Below are 19,344 nucleotides of genomic sequence, written 5' to 3'. Positions count from 1 at the left end.
TTTCTTGTCGAACCAATCCTTCCTTTTAGGACAATCCTTCTTGAAGTGTCCTACTTGCTTACAAAAGAAACACTTCTTTTCCTTCTGGATTTGACTTTGAGGTCCTTTCACGAAGTTTTTAGCATTCCTTTTGCCTTTCCTACTTGATGTTCTTTTGCTGCTACTGGCACTTCCAAGACCTACGAGGTTAGCAACTTGTTCTTTCATCTTCCTTAGTCTCCCCTCTTCTTGAATTAGCATAGCCTTTAATTCCTTAAAGTTCCATTTATCCTTAATGGTGTTGTAATTCACCTGGAACTGGCTAAATTCAAGGGGTAGAGAGTTCATGATGAATTGGACCAAGAATTGCTCATGTACCTCCATTCCCAAGGTCATTAACTTTGCTGCCAGATTAGACATATGCGTCAAATGATCATGGATTGGCTGAGACCAGTCAAACTTCTTTGTAGTTAGCTCATTCATGAGACTTCCTACAATCGACTTGTCAGCCAATTCAGATTCTGAACACTCCTTAATTTTCTCTAGGAATTCCCTTGCTTTCTCTGTCTTAGGCATTGATGGTTTAATACTTTCTGCCATCGTCAACCTCATAAGGTTCAAGCTCAGCCTGTTAGATCGCTCCCATCTCTCATAACGAGACTTTTCAGATTCGGAGCTATCTACTGTAATAGCTGAGGGTTCCTCATCAGTTAGTATGGCAGAGTCCAAAGCCATTACACCCAGTGTAAACCGGATTTGCTCGAACCACTCACCATAGTTGAGGCCATTAAACTTTACCACAGAGTTAGCAGATGCAAACACATTTGATGTAGCTGCAAGCATTCATACATGTTTACCCGTTAGTGCTTTGAAACTTTAATATATATTCAGACTAATAGAAACTTTAACACTTGTATTTTAAATAACCTTTGGGCAATATTTAAATACAAGTACTTTCAGTGATGCTAGTAATAAATACTTTAATATTAATCAAATCAAACACTAATCAAATAAGTATGTTATCTTTGGATATACATATTATCGACTATAGTAAGAAATGATTAATTCTTTTATTATTATTAATCATATTCAATGATCCACCTTTGGGTGATCTCCTAGAATATAAATAATAAATTAATTGATTGATCAAATTTTTATGTCATTTAGCATCCTTGATCTTGATCAATTATAAACTCTATAATTATTTTTAATATCTATATGTCATATAACAAGGTCACTTTGGCGACTATCATATTATATACATATAAACATTAAAATATCTAAGGGAAAACTACTTAAATTGTGTTAATATTTCATAACACAATTACTTGATCATTAAAATGCAGCGGAAGCATTTTTTTTTTTTATAACTATAATAAAATAAACTTCAGTTAAGTATATATTTATTCATGCCTTTTCGTGACATGTTCAATGTTACTGGCGAGCGAACCATTAACCGAAACATGACAACAACAACTTAATGCATCTTGTTTAATTTAAATATTCATTTAGTTTGATAGATAATTCACGTGTATACAACACACTAAATGAATTGCCATATGCTAACGTCATGCATATGAAATTCCAGACACGTAAAGCTTATGGCATCGTAAATCATTACGAGAATAACGTACTTGATCTTCTGATACCAAATCATTATATACATTCTTTTCTCTTACGATGCCTTACTTTAAGGCCAAATTAATTACTGTGATTTAAAACAAATCTCATGAACACTCTTTAAAACGGTTGATACCGTATATGTTCATGAACAAAAAAAAAAAAATTTTATTCTAGATTAAAAAAAATTAATTTATGCATGTGCCTTAATGATTACAACCGTAAACACTACCGCATGATGCAAAAGACAAACTCACGAATGCACATGTTGACAAAATTCCAGAATCACTTAATCATGCATGCTACGTTAGTTACTTCTAAACAATTACGAACAAACGCGACTTTCTAATGCATTCCAGAATTTCTAACGCAATGACGATCATGAACACACGCTTGAGAATTACCGATACGTTTAAGTGTTTGACGCCATACGTTCAGTAACGGTGAATTAAACAAATCTAGTTGGCTCTGATACCACATGTTAATTAATTTTATGATTTCGATTATGAAATCTACACCAAGACCTAATCTAGATTTGATTTAATTCAACCCTAACACATTTCTAAAGAAGGTAGAAGCACTAACCTTGATCCATGCTTAGATGCAATTCCACCAATTGATCTTCTCCTCTTTAACCTTCTCCTTTTTGGTGATTTCCTTGATGGACAAGAAATCCCAAACCTTCCTTAATCTCTCCTTTTGATAAATATTATTGTTGTGTTGTGTTTTAGAGAGACTCGTAAGAATACGTATCTCCAACACATGATGAATGAGTCACTTTTATATTAATCAAAGGGTGTGTCTTAACCAACACACCTCTTCCACACAACACTTTGATATTAACCGCACAAGTGCATTATAATATATCATCATATATATTTGACCTTATGGTAATATATTCCATTATTATTATCTTTTACATATATGATCATGAGATTAAGGACATTTATAAATATAAGGTAAAGTAGGAGGGTTATCAATACACCCGGATTCTAACTCTTTAATAGAAACCGATCCATCACGGTATCGCCTTTTATATTAGAATCTAAAACATTAATATGAACTTGAACTTTATATTAAACCAATAGAAACATAGGTCATATAGAATATAAAATATTCTTATATGTAAGGTTTACGGGTGAAGCTCACCTTTACGGTTTGAGTTCTCGCCAGAGGAGCTAGGGATAATTGACGACGTGTCTGATCGGAGGAGAGTGCTTTGTCTGTAGCGTTTGTTCCATTCAGTTGCTGTTGGATCGTCTGTTTTCCTTTTTCCCATGATGAACAGTTGTGATTTTGGTGTAAAAACTCTGTGCGTGTTAGTCCTAAAGACGGGGTGTAGGAATTCTGATGAACAGTCGTGATATTGTTGGTTTGATTACGTAACGTATATTTGTTGTGGAGACATTTACATAATGAACCCCATTTATTTTCACTCTACTATTTTGGTGCTTTTACAGAAAATTAATATGATAATGTAGTGGACTGAAATTGAGGTATAATAAAAGGACCTTTGATACGTAGGAGTTTTAATAAATTTTGCTAATTTTATTTTAAATTTCTGTTTAATAGATAATGTTTATATTTACAATTTAAATTGTTGAGTTGTAGGAATTTCGCATCAACAGTTTTACGACGTACATAAGTTGATCTTTAAGATTAATAAAAAATTGGTGGATATTATAGTGGAATTTGTGCGTTGCCGTGTGGAGGACGTTTAACGGGCTTGCACCAGTTATTATGAGTAATTCATTTTTTCCCATGAAGGCTTGGAATCAGTAATACAGTTATTATCTTCTCTTGTCCCACAACTTCTTATCAGTTCAAATGCAACAGCTTGATATCAGGTCAGAGTCCTTGTTAAATTGTGAATTGGTGGAGACGACGGTTAATAATCAGAGTTTGTTTTTTTTTTTTTTGTGGCAATTATCATTGCCTTTTTAATTATTGAATTAGGAAAACAACAAACAAAAGATCGAGTCTACGCTCGGCAACAACTGGAAATGGAAATGAGTGTTCATGGTCCCGTGGGAGAAGAAAGCGAAACACAATTATTAGAAAAAAAAACTTAAAAACTGGAGGCCATAACACATGAACTCCTCAGCGGTTGACGATGTTGTTGAGACCCATGATCATCTCAATGAACTCAGACACCAGGAAGAAGTGAAAACACTTACTACATGCTGTGTTGAGCTCATCGGTGTGGCAATTGATCTCTGGCTGCACATTTTCATATGACTTCAAGTAAACATCTCTCATAGAGAGGGTAAAGCCGCTCAAGGCAGTCTGGACTGTGTCCCAGCAGTCCTCAACAACAGTGATGCCTTTGGTCTCGGCTAAGTTGTTGATCACCTTCTTACCCTTCTTATCCTTGCCAAAACACATGAGCAGAATCCCAAAGAGGTATGCTGCTTCTGGATGGCCTTGCCAAAAGTTATAGGCTAGAAATATATACAATAGATAAAAAAAATCTTTTATATAACCAATAGGTGTAACTCTTTATGTGCACGTATATTTCCCTGGAAAACTTTGCCTCTGCCTATTTTTTAAATTTTATACATAAATTCTTTTAACAATAAGATGATAGAACAATTAAGACAACCGCATACACACATAATAAGAATTAGACCTTTATTCCTCTATTTTTGTAGTCCAGCAATGGCAATAACTTACAAATCAATAGCTCTCTCTATTATCTCTAACTTATATATATATATATATATATTCATAAACATGAGATCATAAACATAAGTAGAACCCGTCAATATTTCATTAATAAGCAAAGAGAAATTAAGCATCCAAACAGAAAAAGATGGCAGAAGAAAATTATGCAAAGTCTGAAATGGAAACAAAGATAGTAGTAGTTATTTTAAAGCGCAAAAACTAAGTAGTTGACGGGTTCATAGGAATGGATCATTCCATTCACTCACGGGAGCGCTTGCGGTTGTTCCGAGTGACTGCAATCTCTGGGGGATCTGTGGTACCACACTCCTCCCCGACATTCTCTCCCAAAACAGACGGACCCGAAGGTGGTGCTTTCAACCCGCTGTCACCTTCATTGCCTCCAAGAATGTTCTCATCTTCCTCCTGAGATAAACGAACTTTAGCTTCAAACAAAAGGTTCAAACAATAAACATATCGACAAGTATTATTGAACAACCTTGCCATGGGTCAGCGAGATGATATCTTCAGTTATAGTCGAGACAGTGAAAGTACGGTGGTTTGGTGTGAAGTTGAAAGGTGTCACACGGATCTGGAACACAAACTCCTTATCAGTTAGCTCTTCAAGACAGATTGGGAGGTTCTCCTCTCCGCCATTTGCAGCCTGCACGTCAGCAATATTCAGTAACTATACTTATTAGCAGGGGAGTGCAATGGGAATGAATATTTTAAATGTGAAAAGCAGAAAGAACCTCATCGAGGGCGAGGACAGCAGCATCTTGCTGGGTAAGTTTTGTCATCTCCTTATCAAAGACGACAAATGTGGTGCTATCGTTGCCATCATCAACAGCAAGCTCAACACGGAACCTATGATCGAGCAATGACATGGTCAGTGAATGCTTAGCGTAAGATGTTTTTAATAAATAGAGCATAGCATACAAAGTTACCTGACAACACCGGTAACGGCATCAGTTACACATCTGTTGCAGCTTAGTGAAGTTCCAATCCTCTCCAATTTTCTGTTGCAGCCAGTGCATGCCACAAAGGACCACCCATTCTCATGGACGACACCAACAATCCGTGCTTTGCAGAAGAAATCAGCCTCCTGAGTCTGACCATGAAAACACGTCAGTCACTGTAATCTAAAATCGCAGCATACACAGATAAACGTGGACACAGTAAGATCACAACCTGCTCATTGGAGTTGGAGATGAAAGTGTTGAGATCTGCTATTGAGACAAGCTCCTTCTTCTTAATTCCTTGGAGAGTGTCGACAAGAGGAAACACTTTGGATGATTCACCTCCAACCATGCTGACAAACGTTGCTATCTCAGGGAGACTGGTGTCGAAAAAGAAGCGAGTCCCTGGTGTGGAGTTCAAGTACATGTTACCTGGTCAAAAAAAAAAAAAAAAAAAAAACCAAACTATTAGATATATCAATATGTTAGAGGATTCTGAGTTCAAACGTGTATGAGACCAGATTGGAATGAAGCAGTAAGTAAATGGTCAGAACCTCCAAATAGTTTAGGATTGACCGTGGTCACCAACATCACAGACTTGGTCTTATCGCCTGCTTTCAAGAGACCCCTGAAGGTCGATGCAGCCTCATCCCACAGAGATAAGTAGACAGTCACATCTCTGTCGGAGAAACAATAAGTAATCATTAGTAAAGCAAAGCACAGTAATGAACTAAACAGATATATAAGTAGCGGACGTGACTTATCAAGATGATTCCACAGAGTTATAAAACAAACCATAACAATGTAATAAACAGCCAAACAGCGGACGCGACTTGTCAAGATGATTTCATTAGTTATAAAACACAGCGAACTCGACCTACCAAGATGATCCCACATAATAATAAAACACAGCACAACAATAACTAAACAGCTACGAATCAGCGGACTCCACTAATCAAAATGCTCTCGAGACATTACAAAAATCTGTAAGAAAATAAACTAATACTTACGGTTCGATTAAGAGGCGGACCACCACTCTGGTTGTTGCTGCATCGTTCCGGAGATCGGACCCTTGGACGGAGCGTATCTCACCCACGACGTCTGCCAGTTTATGGAAAGTTACTTATTTTAAAAGCAAAAATAAAAGAAATATTGAATCATAGTTTTTGTAATTATGGAAACAAACCGGGGAGCTCCAGGTTCGTGTTCGAGAGAACGTGAAGGTGGTTGTAGCGCCGCACCATGAATTTTTCAGAGTTGATCACAGGCGCGTCAGTGAGGACCTCGCAGATACGCGTGGAAGGGGTGAAACGGATCACGAACTGATGCTCTGTGATCTTGTACGTGTGAGCGCACCTTGCAACTTCAAAACGATCCACTTTTACTATAGAACCAGACTTCAGATCAGGACGGTAGTGACTCGCTCGATTAGCGGGAATGAACCCGTGAATAACCGAGTCCTGCAAGGAAATTTTAAAATCAAAATATCAGATTTTTTTAATCAACAATTAGAACCTTTTAATCATAAAAAAACGTAAAGAGATCTATAATACAAAATTCAGTACTCACCAAAAAAACGTAAAGCTAGCAGATCTATAATACAAAAGAGATCTAAAGGCAAAATTCAGTACCAGTTCATCGAGGAGGAGTATCGTGATCCCCATGAACTCCCCATTCTTCTTGATGTTGCGGGAATCCCAGAAGCGGATTAGACGACCAACAAAGAACTGAGAAGTTCGTCCGAGACGGAGAGAGTTGAATGTGGATCGGGCGACGACGGCGTTAGCGACCGGAGAAACTGCGGTAGTCATTTTCGGAGCAGGCGTTACAGAGCTAAGCAGAGAGAAAACGTAGAGAGAAAAGTCAGGAGCAACCGAGAGCTAACCTTGGAAGAAGCTATATAATGGAGACTGGAGAAGCGTTAGAAGAAGCCAAATCGTATCAGCGGCGGTGTAATTGTGCGTTAATGAGATGAGTTACGGAAGGAAGGAAGGAAGGTGAAGGATCGGCTGCGCAAACGAAGTCGTCTCTTCTCCTGGAGCTGTGAAGATGAACTCACGTGAACCCTAGAAGAAAACACAGCGTTTCACCACGACGTATTGGATACAGCACGGCTTGGGCTCTAGGAAGCAAGTAACGGCCCATTATGAAGGTGTAATAAAAAAAAAAATTAAAAAGGAAGCCGGGGGGATTCGAACCCGTACACTCAAGCTTTAATATGAGCGGGTTATACCACTGGGCCAAGTAGACTTTAGTTGTTATAGCCAGGGCGACGTAAGTCTTATACGAAAATATATTCGGCCCATTGAAACACAAAGCCCATACGTATAAGTAAATGGGACACGTGGCGACTTCGTGGATGAAGGTGTAATAGAAAAAAATTAAAAAGGAAGCCAGGGGGATTCGAACCCGTACACCCAAGCTTTATTATGAGCAGGTTATACCACTGGGCCAAGTAGACTTTAGTTGTTATAGCCAGGTCGACGTAAGTGTTATACTATATTTGGCCCCTTTAAAAAGTGCTGACGTGTCACCTCGGGAGGAGAGAAACTCCCTCATTATATTATAGATTATGTTCCTGTGTAAATTCGTAAGGAGAAAAGAAGAGGCAGCTTCACCTAGTAGTATGGCATGATGGGGTAGCTAATTGCTAACACTTCATATTTATAAGTCAAACCATTTGTAAACTTTAAGAGGGACTTTAGTTAGGGCTTTTAAGTGTGACTGAAGAAAACCAATTTATAGGAAATGGAGTAACTTAAGGTATTCAAAATGATATAAGCCTCGAAATTAATTTCATTTAGTGAAATAAATCAGAGAAAATTAATTAGTTGGCTTAGGGAAGATTATTGACAAGGACTACCAAAACCAAATGACTTCAAACAGAAGAAATGCAAGCTGTTAAGGGCGCATCTTCATCCATATTCCATTTTTTCCTCTAAAATGGAGTAAAAGTGAATATGAAGTAAGAAATGCTTCAACCCAACTCTATATCTCACTCCATAATAAAATTTACTCTATAAATGGAGTAATCTATTTTTTTTTTGTTCATCACTCTATAATGAAATGGGAAATAGAATAGGATTGAATCAATTTTACTTCATTTTCACTTTTACTCCATTTTAGAGAAAAAAATAGAGTTTTACATTGGAAATGCTCTAAGACATCAATTGTTCGTCTAAATCTGTCGGCTTTTATATCTCCTCTAGTCCTCCTGGCTCCTACACCTCCTCGGGTAAATATAACCTTATCTATCATGACGATCGTACCGTTTATGTATGATTGACTTTTGTTCAAAAGCTGTTGTCTTAGGTTATTTGTTTGATTAGATGACATGAAATATATGTGATGCATGCTTGGTGTAGGCAGTAGTACTCGGTCCACGAGTGCATCATATGGTGCCGATCCCATAGGGAAATTGGATACCGCGAATGCTATATTATAAAAGCTATGGAAGATGCGTTTGATGGTCCAAATCATGGAGTATTGATGGAGGGTATAAATGATATTGGAGGAGCAAGAATCGATCTTGAAGGTGGAAGCTACTTAATCAGCCGTCCTCTCCGGTTTCCCTCAGCCGGTGCGGGTACTCTCGTAGTAAGTATCTCTTTTTGTCAAACTATATTAAATTTGTCAAAGGCAAGTTTACAAGTAGAGTTAGGTACTTTAGGTGCGGGTAATCTTCATTTAAATATGTCTCTATGGCCCTCTATGTGACGTGATATGACTGCTTCCATGTGTTAAATAAATGTTTAAACATGACATTCTCAACAGAACCTTAGTGTAAACGTAAACTTGATTAAAGATGCATGCTCGATCGTAGGTTTGGTGAACCATACGAAAACGAAATAAATGATCATTATTTTTTTATTTCAAGAGAACAGAATGATTTCTTTCTTTCTATGCATGTTTCTTTCATAATTTCAAACAGTATACATACTCTATATATATATAAAGTATTCAAAGTATAAAATGTCATAATGTTTGAAATAATGAAAATATTTGAATTCAAAAGAAGAAGTTTGAAATTCTGAAATTTAGTGTAAACCATACTTTATATCATCATTTTTTATATTATCATTTCAAAATTATTAAAATAGTTTTTTTTTGTTTAAAAAATCTCAACTTGAAAAGTCCTCTAATTCCATATTTTCTTTCTACATGTTCTAATATCGCTGTTTCTTTGCATATACATTTATATATTTGATATTAATGGTTTCTTTTTATTGACGTGTCACTTGTGTAACCCGTCAGATCAGCGGAGGAACATTTAGGACATCAAATGATTTTATTCGATATATTAGAGTATGTATAGTTGGTTTGTGATTTGGTTAGTTAGAACCGGTATAAACCGGATAGCTTATGATGTATATAAACGCTTGTATCTTCTTCATTTACGATTAACAGAAACATTATTCATTTTCTTATCTTGAGTTCATCTTCTTCTCTCTCAAGAGAGTGTGAGCTCTGATCGTTTTTGTTCAACTTCAATTCTTCTAATATGGTATCAGAGCCAATCTGATCCTCTTCCGCTTGATTTCGATTCACTGTTCATCATCATCTTCATCACATCACGTTCTGGTTTATATTTTGTTTTCTTGAATCGAGCTTGATCTCATCGATTTGAGCTCGGATTGTTTCGTTTCTAAGCTTCATCTCTCCGATTCAGGTTGATATCACTGATTCTCAGCTCAATCTCCCTGATTGGAGTCACTTTAGAATCGTTCTTTATCCGTTCGAGCTTCGTTTTCTTCCGATCGTGTTTCATTCCGATCGCGTCTTCTTGTTTCCGATCAGTGGTGATCGTGCTTCCGTATCCAATCGATTGGCGATCGATTGTGTTTCTCCATCGGCGGAGTTCGTTGCGAGTTCATTGTGCGGCGGAGTTCGTTTTGCGGTGGAGTTCTGCGGCTTTGTTCCACTGTTTACGCCTTTGTGCGATTCCGATCAGAGTTGATCGAGTTTCTTTTGGTCAGTGTTGATCGTATTTGCGGCTTCGTTCCGTTTGATTCGCCTTTGTGCGACTTATTCCGATCAGAGTTGATCGAGTTTCTTTTGGTCAGTGTTGATCGTATTTGCGGCTTCGTTCCGTTTGATTCGCCTTTGTGCGACTTATTCCGATCAGAGTTGATCGCGTTTTCTTTTGGATCAGAGTTCGTCTGTGATTCTTGTTCAGCTTTCTTGTCAAGCTGGATTCTCTTGCAGTTACATTCTCTGCTTGTTGATCAACGAATCTGTTTCTTCAAGGCGATTCATCAGCATCTCATATCGTCTTTGACGTCAGCATCTCCGTTTGATTCAATGGCTTCTTCCTATCCTCCAACACTGGTTCAAACTTGTTCTTTGGCTAAGTCATTCCTATCAGCTTTCCTTTGTGAAGCAACCTCAAAGATCAAGTGTGAGTTCAGCAATGGTTCTCTATGCAGACCACCAGAGAGTTACTTCACCTATTGTTCTTGGTGTAGCTTCTCTGAACTGGTATGTGTTTGGTTAACACATTCAGTCTCTAGGCATCTTAGTTCTGGAACTGTCTATTGGTGTGTTGCTTATAGACTGAAAAAGGTTTTAGAAGCTAGTTTTGGGCATCAAAATGTTTATAGTCAGGCGGAGCAACTGTTAGCAAGTCGTATGCATAGTACGTTTCTGTATCTGGTCACCCATGGCTGTGAAGTTGATCCGATGCAGATGATGCGTTTTGAAGCGTTAGACGACACACATGCTGTTAGAAAGATGATGTGTCTATCACTGAATTGCACGAGAGTGAGAAAGCCGCTGCTTCTTCTTGTTAGTTGGTTTCAGCAAAGGGACATATCATTTGACAGCTACTGCTTCTTGTTGATTGGTCTTCATCACTGTGGAGGTCTTTTGTCTGCTGATTCTTGCTATCACAAGCTCATTAAGCTACTTATTACTTTGCAAATGCAGAGATCTTCCACTGGTCTTGTATTGAAACAGCTGAAGCATTATATGCTTGCATCTCCTGTTTTACATCTCTCTGCTGCTTCAGGTTTTCTGCACTTTCTGAAGACTGATTCAAGTGGAAGTCAAGCAGCCTCGACTCTTCATGCTCTACAATGGGAACAGAGTTTTCCTTCACTCTCTATACAAGGACTGAACCTAGCCTTTGCTTTTATTGATCATATTATTGTGGCAGGTTCTGGTTGGTTCAAGTCTATACTTGATCTCCTTTATTGTTCTCTGCCAAGACCACCAGAGATTCCCCAGTTCACAAGTTTTTCAAGTCCAAGATGCAAGTTCCTTACATCTTGAGGGGGAGTATTAGAGTATGTATAGTTGGTTTGTGATTTGGTTAGTTAGAACCGGTATAAACCGGATAGCTTATGATGTATATAAACGCTTGTATCTTCTTCATTTACGATTAACAGAAACATTATTCATTTTCTTATCTTGAGTTCATCTTCTTCTCTCTCAAGAGAGTGTGAGCTCTGATCGTTTCTGTTCAACTTCAATTCCTCTAATACGATACGTATATAATCGAACTCAACGACTAGTCGTCAAAGTTACAGACTTACAGTACATCTTCGAATATATAACTCTCAGAGATCTTCTTATCGATTGCAACTATCGCGGCGGAGCAAACGCCGTCATCAATTCTCTCCGGACAAGCATCGACAACTGTTACATCATACGATTCGGACACACTAACGGCATTCTCGTCCAGAAAGGACACGAGACTTATATTAGAAACTCGTTTCTCGGTCAACACATAACCGCCGGTGGAGACAGAGGAGAGAGAAAATATTCTGGCACCGCAGTGAATCTGATTGGTAACCATAACGCCATCACGGACACCGTTATATTTCTCTCCGCGCTATCGGGGTAGTGATATCAGGACAGGCGAACCCTTTCTTGTGGTGTGCATTGTTATAACAAAGCAACCGGTTTTGGCGGGACCGTGATTTATTTGAAACTACCTGGTTTAACTCAGAACCGAATTGTGAATTCATAGCTGGATTATACCGGTATTGTCGCGGAAAACCCGGTTCAGCTACAAGTATCTGGAACGTTTTTCTTGGGCGATGTATTTATTTTGATATTGTTGGCAATATGTTTCCCGGGCCGAGTAATGGAGTCCAGATTATTCAATTGGATCAGACGAGTAAGGCGTTTGAGAATGTTGACCAAGTGGTCATTGACCGGAACAGTGACTGGAATGGCAATGAGATCGACGGTAGCTAAAGGATCGGTTGATGGAAACGGAACGTCTTGGACCGTTTTCAACCCGGTTTTGCTCTTTCCGAATTAAATCAGCCAGGTGCAGTGCACGCTCGTAGCGCGTGAAGGTGGTGGGTTTCTTGTTCACGCGGTGAGCAGGTGAGAAACGCTTCGGGTAACCGGAGTGGTCGTTGAGACAAACGCACCTGTTACTGCAAAAGTAGAGCTGGGTTGCGGGTCAAACCCGCCCCGCTGACCCGCCAACCCGCGGGTAAACTGATTTTTTTTACTTAAAAAATTTGACCCGCTTGACCCGCAAGAAGAAAATATGAAATCCGCACCCGCCCCGCTAAAACCCGCGGGTGATCCGCTAGACCCGCGGATAATATTAATAATATTAAAAATTATTAATTTAAATATTTTTTATTAAAATAACAATAAAATTTAATATTTTAAATATTTTTTATTAAAAATAACAATAAAATTTAATATTTTAAATATTTTTTATTAAAAATAATAAATATTAATCTATTTATAATTAAAATTAAATTATTTTTTAAAAATTTTCTATTTAAAAATAATATTTTCAAAAAAAATCTTTTTTTTTTAGTTTTTGCGGGTTGGCGGGTACCCGCACTGAATTTTGGCTGACCCGCACCCGCCCCGCATAAAAATCACTCAACCCGCACCCGCACCCGCGAACCAAAATTTTCAAATTACTCGACCCGCACCCGCCCCGCAGCGGGTCAAATGGGGCGGGACCCGCGGATAATGATTCATATTCCCAGCACTATGCAAAAGTGTATGTAACGGTGGATCAATGAGTTTGATTGTTATTACAGTTGAAGAGTTGTTGGCAGACATTTACTAGTTTCCTTTACTTTGTCAATACATTTATTAGTTTATTTTACTTTGTCAAAAATATTTACTAGTTTCTCTGAGATGAAATTCAATGCAATGAACAATAAATTTGATAGTATTATTACTTCTGAAATTATGTTTTGGCCAACAACTATCTGCTCTATTTTTCCTTACATTAGAAATTTAGAATCAAATAATGGTAACCTAATGTAAATAGTCGTCAACAAAGTCGGCAACAAAAGAAGAAAGATCTATGAAGGAGACTTCAAGGTTCTGCATCTACTTATTTAGGTGTTCTCCTTAAAGTAAATTGGAGTAATTTATATCTTCAACGTTAAGTCTCCATTTTAATTTTTCATTAATCATTCTGCAAATTTTTTTTTTTTTTTTTGCATAAAGAAAGCTAAAACTTTATTAACAAAGAAAGTCGGTGAAAATCAAAAGTATTATTCTCTTATAATTGATGAATAATTTGGAACAAAGCAAACTTTATGCCGATTAAAGTATAACATTGGGTGTAAGCAAAGTCTAATACGAAAGATTTATTTTCTCATAAAATCAATAATGCTTCAGAAATTCGTATAACATGAAATATGCATAGTAAAATTGCAGAATCAAACAAATAAATTAATAATTGGTTGATTTAAACGTTGAAACCGTAAACGACATATATTTAATTATTATATACACTGATATAACATAAACTACGAAAGCATAATTTATGATTAAAAAATCACAAAATTATTTTGTCATTGGCTAGTCATCAAAGAGTTCTATGTAACTTTATGAACTTCAGCTTTCTACCAACATGCATGCTTGATCTTTTTCTAGTCTTTGCATTTTTCGTGTGAATAAAGCAAAAATACCCACTAAAAATCATTTTTCGTGTTAAATATATCGGAATTCGAGTCGGTTCATTGGAACAGCAAAAGCAAACATTTCCAACACAAATAATGACCTTTAAAACACTATCAACCTGCATCTTCTTTATAATAACCACTCCTCATAGTTAACTCTCTTTCATCGTTTCTCTCGTTCTCTCAAGAAGAAGGCAAAAAATCAAGAAGAACAAGATGAGACTCTATTACTTTGTTTGCTCGTTACTGCTTCTCATCACTTTTTCAACTAAATTTAACGAGATATCATCCTTAAGAAGAGACATGACAAAGCTTCTTGAAATCCAAGAGAAGATCCAAGAAAGACTCGCAGTCACTCCCTCTCTCCCACCATTGTCTTCTCCTTCTTCTCCATTTCCCAAAATGGTAAAGCATTACCCACATTTTCAGTATGTATACACACGCACGTGTGAATGTATTTTGTGAGCGTGTGAGTTTGTTTTGGTGCAGGTGGGCAGAGTGATATACCCAATTAGCTACGGAGCTGACCCGACAGGTGGACAAGACAGTAGTGACGCAATACTTGAAGCTTTAACCGATGCTTTTCAGTTACAAACTGAGCTGAACATGCTACCACGTGTTGCTGATCTTGGAGGTGTTGTTATTGATCTCCAAGGTGGCAGTTACAAGATCGGTAAACCTCTCAGGTTCCCTTCCTCCGGTGGCGGAAACCTCCTGGTTAGTCCCTTTAGAGTCTTTGCTTATGAAACTTGCAAAAAAAAAAGTTTGAATATTTACTTATATTTCAACAAATTAGACTTTCTATTAAAGAAACTTTATACAAAAATTAGAATAATTTTAGAAAATTTTGAATAACCTTTTTGAATATTTCGTAATTATTTACCTATATAATTCAACAAATTGGACTTTGTTAGAGAAAGTTGTAAACTAATATTGAACAATTGACTCAATTTCTTGGGTGTAATTCAGGTAAAAGGAGGGACATTCCGGGCATCAGAAGTGTTTCCTGGTGATCGGCATTTGGTCGAACTCGTGACATCAATGAAAATGTCGCTAGAAGATACGTTCTCCGACCAGAAAGACCAAAACTCCGGGATCTTCTTTGAGGATGTCACCTTCAAAGACGTTCTATTCGACTCAAGCTTCAGAGGTGGGGGCATTTTGGTAATCAACTCAGCTCGTATCCGCATAACAGATTGCTACTTCCTCCATTTCACAACACAAGGGATCAAAGTCCAGGGAGGCCACGAGACATACATCTCAAACACTTTCCTAGGACAACATTCAACGGTAGGCGGGGACAAACAAGAAAGACAGTTCTCCGGGACAGGGATCGATATCTCTAGTACCGATAACGCAATAACGGATGTTGTCATTTTCTCTGCCGGGATCGGTATCTTGTTGAATGGGCAGGCCAATATGGTCACAGGCGTGCATTGCTACAATAAGGCTACATGGTTTGGTGGAATCGGCATTCTAGTGAAGGCTCATTTGACGAGGATAGACAATTGTTACCTTGATTACACAGGTATAGTCATTGAAGACCCCGTTCACGTTCATGTCACGAACGCTTTGTTCTTGGGAGATGCGAACATCGTGTTGAGATCGGTGCATGGGAGGATTAACGGTGTGAATATTGTTAATAACATGTTTAGTGGTGATCCTAAACACAATTTCCCGATGGTTAAGCTAGAAGGAGAGTTTCATGAGGTTGGCCAGGTTGTGATTGATCAGAACAATGTGGAAGGGATGGTGTTGAAATCAACGACCGGGAGGTCTAAAGTTTCTGGTAATGGGACGAGATGGGTCGCTGATTTTTCAAATGTTTTATTATTCCCTAACCGGATAGAACATTACCAGCATTCGTTTTTGGCTCAATCCGGACAGATTCCTGCGAGTGCGGTGACTAATGTTTCAAACAATGTGGTAGTTGTAGAAACTGATAGAGCTGTAACTGGAACCGTGTCAGTGATTGTTTATCAGTAGTAAAACAACATGTGTTCATATTTGATCATTGTCCTAATGAGAATTTAACTCATTATTTTTTTTTTAACACATTATTTTCTAAAACATCTATCTTGAGGGAGTATATGTATAATGTGAGCCGGTTTGAGAAATGCATCATCTTGAGACGTGAATTGTATAAAGGCATAACTTTTTGATCTCTTCATTGACTCATCTTTGACAAGCTTCACTGTTTTTGAAAAAAAGAATGAAGTTACATCAATTAACCTTATCCAAAGTTGGATTTGGAGACAACATGAAACAGAGTAACTTCAGACACAGCCAAGCTAACATACCTTCAGATACCTCACCAAAAGCTGAAAACTCCTTTTGTAGAAAATCTTCACTTGTCGAAAACGGCAAATCTGCAGATTTCAAAAGCGAGGAAACACTATTAACATTACAGAAATCACCAGACTGAAACTAAAAACCAACTTCAGTTTCACTATGATTGTTATGCTTCAGGACATGAACTAATATCTAAAACGTTGTCAGGACACTATCACATGTGTTACAGCTACAATGTCGACTTAGAATCTGAACCAGAGGATAGTCTAAATAATATTGAAAGGCATAAACTTACTTCTGACCATGATTTTGCTCGCTAGAGGGTAACTAGACAGCGAAGCTTGAATCTTCGGAAGTCTACGGTTTCTGCAACATGATAGAGAAGTTGAAGAAGCCACTAAGGAAGGGAAAGCAAGCGTCGCCTACCGCATAGTTCCACGGCCGCCGGAGAAGACAGAGAGAAGAAACAGTCGTGAAGATTTCGTTGTCAGCGAACTTTCAAAACGACAGCGTTTATAACCTCTTTTGCTTCGCGCTTAAAGCCCATCAAGAGGTAAGTTTTTTGGCCCAATAATATTTTTGGATTAATTTCAATTAAAACATAGGGGGTGTATCTGAAAAGAATCTTAACTATAAGGACCTTAAAGGTAATTACTATTTATTAATTTATCGTAAAACCCCACAAAGCCCTAGTTACGTCACTCGTCTTTCAACATTTCCCCGGCAAGCGATGGCGATGATATCTCACCGTCTCCGGCGAGCGTTACTCACAGCAAGTTCATCTCTTAACCGATCAGTCTCTATATCTACATCTTCCGTTTCTCCAACAGCGGATTCCCCTTTGGTACAGAGATCCGTTTTAGCGCGTTTAACGGAAGTAACAACTACTCGAGCTCCGGTGAGGCTGTTTTCGACGAGGCAGTACAAGCTCTACAAAGAAGGCGATGAGATCACGGAAGACACTGTTTTATTCGAAGGATGCGATTTCAATCACTGGCTCATCACCATGGACTTCCCCAAGGATAATCCTTTGTCTCCTGAAGAAATGGTCTCTACCTACGAGCAAACTTGCGCCGCTGGGCTTGGTATCAGGTTCGTTATTACAGAAGTCTTTTGTGTCTTTTGAAATTTTATGTTCTTTTATTACACGATCAGTTTGTATGTGTTTGTACTTTCGTGGTCACTGTTCCTTTGATCATGTTGTATATGGAATGCATTATATGGGTTTGTGTCTGATGTGGATGTTTTACTGATGCTTTAGTTCGTAACTAAGACAAGAGATCAGCTTATGTCGATTTTTTTATTACAGATCAGTTTGTATGTGTGTGCGTTTTGTGGTCTCTGTTCCTATTGATTATTTAGGATATGAAATGCGTTAGATTGGGTTTTGTCTCTTGTGGGGATGTTTTACTTAGTTGGACACTAAGACAATCTGCAAGCTTTGTGTTTCTTACTACATGGAGTTTCAAAGTCTGGGTCTTTGAAATTTTGCTTTCTTTTATTACACATCTATTTGTATTTGTTTGTGTCTCTGTTCCTTTACTCATTTAGGATATGGAGTACATTAGATAGGTTTGTCTCTGCTGGGGATGTTTTACTGATGCTTTTTGTTCGAAGCTAAACAAGACTGACATTAGCTTACATTTACTTTTTTTTTTTTTTTTGTCTTTCTTTGGGTGGTTTGTGGTTGAGTCAGCTTGGAAGAGGCCAAGAAGAAGATGTATGCCTGTAGCACAACAACATACCAAGGGTTTCAAGCTATCATGACTGAACAAGAATCCGAAAAGTTCAAGGGTGTGTAGTTCTGATAGCCTTGTTTTTTTCTTTTCCTTTCGAAGAAGCTATTTCTCACTAGATTTCTCACTTGTTTTGGCATGTTAACAGATCTACCCGGAGTTGTGTTCGTGTTGCCAGATTCATACATTGATCCCGTGAACAAAGCGTATGGAGGTGAGCAGGGTTTTTGCAGAACCTTCCCATGCTGATTCTTGCAACTCTACAATTGTTTTTTAATATTTTCTTGTTTTTCTTCAGGAGATAAATATGAGAATGGAGTTATCACACACAGGCCGCCACCAATTCAGGCTAACAGAAGAACCCGTGATAGGTTCAATCAGAGATCTGACCGTCAAGGCGGTCCTCAAAATTTCCAAAGAAACCCAAATTATGGTCAGCAACCGCCAATGCAAGGTGGTGGAGGAGGCTATGGTGGTGGTCCTCCAGGACAAGGAACTCAAGCTCCCCCTCCACCATTTCAGGGAGGTTACAACCAAGGACCGCCCCGATCTCCACCACCTCCATATCAGGCAGGTTACAATCAAGGCCAGGGATCTCCGGTGCCTCCATTCCAAGGACCACCAGGTGGTTACGGTCAAGGGGGACCTGGTAACTATAGCCAAGGACCACAAGGAGGTTACAACCAAGGAGGACCTATGAATGGAAACTATGGTCCTGCACCCGGAGCTAGAAATCCCAATCTTGGATATGGTCAGGGATATGCTGGACCTGGACAAGAGGTGAATCAAACAATTCCACAGGCTGGTCAGAGGAATGCTGCTGGAGACTGGAACAACAATAATCCAGTAGGCCAACAGGGTTCTGACCAAGTAAGTTCTTGACCGTAAATGAATCTTGCATTTAAGTGCACTCCATTTTTCACATATTTGTTGCTGATCTAGTCAATATTTTCAGTTGCCACAGGGGAGAAGATACTAGACAGAGGCATGATGCCTGCTGCTGTGGAATGAGCTGAATCAGGAGGGAACAATCAGAGCAACACTTTTTATTAAGTTGTAGAGTACATAGTTTTGTTAGTCATCTTTCTACGTTGTTTGGTTGCATCAAACATTTTTGCAAATCATTCTTTTAAAATTCAGCCTGCCTATTTTACTTGAGATTTTTAATCATTTCCGTTAAGCTATTTTGTATCCAGTATAGTG

The 19,344-nt window shown here is 38.3% G+C and overlaps 4 protein-coding genes and 1 pseudogene across 5 annotated transcripts in view; 2 read left to right on the top strand and 3 right to left on the bottom strand.

Annotated features, from left to right (window-relative positions):
* Positions 1-19,344, bottom strand: part of LOC103861069 (potassium transporter 9) — a 645,946-nt gene that overhangs the window by 592,541 nt on the left and 34,061 nt on the right. The gene's annotated exons all lie outside the window — the stretch shown is intronic.
* On the bottom strand, positions 4,348-9,657 carry LOC103861076. The gene is made up of 10 exons (XM_009138786.3): positions 7,105-9,657; positions 6,851-7,017; positions 6,406-6,679; positions 6,230-6,320; positions 5,774-5,898; positions 5,452-5,651; positions 5,208-5,371; positions 5,013-5,127; positions 4,760-4,924; positions 4,348-4,686 (listed from the first exon to the last, which is right to left on the bottom strand). Exons 2-10 carry the CDS (start codon positions 6,881-6,883, stop codon positions 4,522-4,524), a joined length of 1,332 nt encoding a protein of 443 aa, XP_009137034.2. The 5' UTR covers positions 6,884-7,017; positions 7,105-9,657; the 3' UTR covers positions 4,348-4,521.
* LOC103861073 (polygalacturonase QRT3) lies at positions 13,184-16,278 on the top strand. The gene is made up of 3 exons (XM_009138785.3): positions 13,184-14,518; positions 14,603-14,830; positions 15,083-16,278. The coding sequence occupies exons 1-3, from the start codon at positions 14,330-14,332 to the stop codon at positions 16,097-16,099; spliced, it is 1,434 nt and encodes a 477-aa protein (XP_009137033.2). The 5' UTR covers positions 13,184-14,329; the 3' UTR covers positions 16,100-16,278.
* Positions 16,065-16,836, bottom strand: LOC103861075 (annotated as a pseudogene).
* On the top strand, positions 17,079-19,321 carry LOC103861071 (multiple organellar RNA editing factor 1, mitochondrial). 2 transcript variants are annotated; one of them, XM_009138783.3, is made up of 5 exons: positions 17,079-17,497; positions 18,102-18,199; positions 18,290-18,355; positions 18,440-19,011; positions 19,097-19,321. In XM_009138783.3, exons 1-5 carry the CDS (start codon positions 17,136-17,138, stop codon positions 19,118-19,120), a joined length of 1,122 nt encoding a protein of 373 aa, XP_009137031.1. In that variant the 5' UTR covers positions 17,079-17,135; the 3' UTR covers positions 19,121-19,321. The 2 variants fall into 2 exon arrangements, with proteins under 2 accessions (XP_009137031.1, XP_033142747.1); XM_033286856.1 differs by having other exon boundaries at positions 17,133-17,497; positions 19,106-19,315.

The sequence above is a fragment of the Brassica rapa genome, chromosome A03 (assembly GCF_000309985.2).
Source record: "Brassica rapa cultivar Chiifu-401-42 chromosome A03, CAAS_Brap_v3.01, whole genome shotgun sequence".
Lineage (NCBI taxonomy): Eukaryota > Viridiplantae > Streptophyta > Magnoliopsida > Brassicales > Brassicaceae > Brassica > Brassica rapa.
Note: the sequence above shows the minus strand (reverse complement) of the source record. Positions and strands in the feature narration are given on the sequence as shown.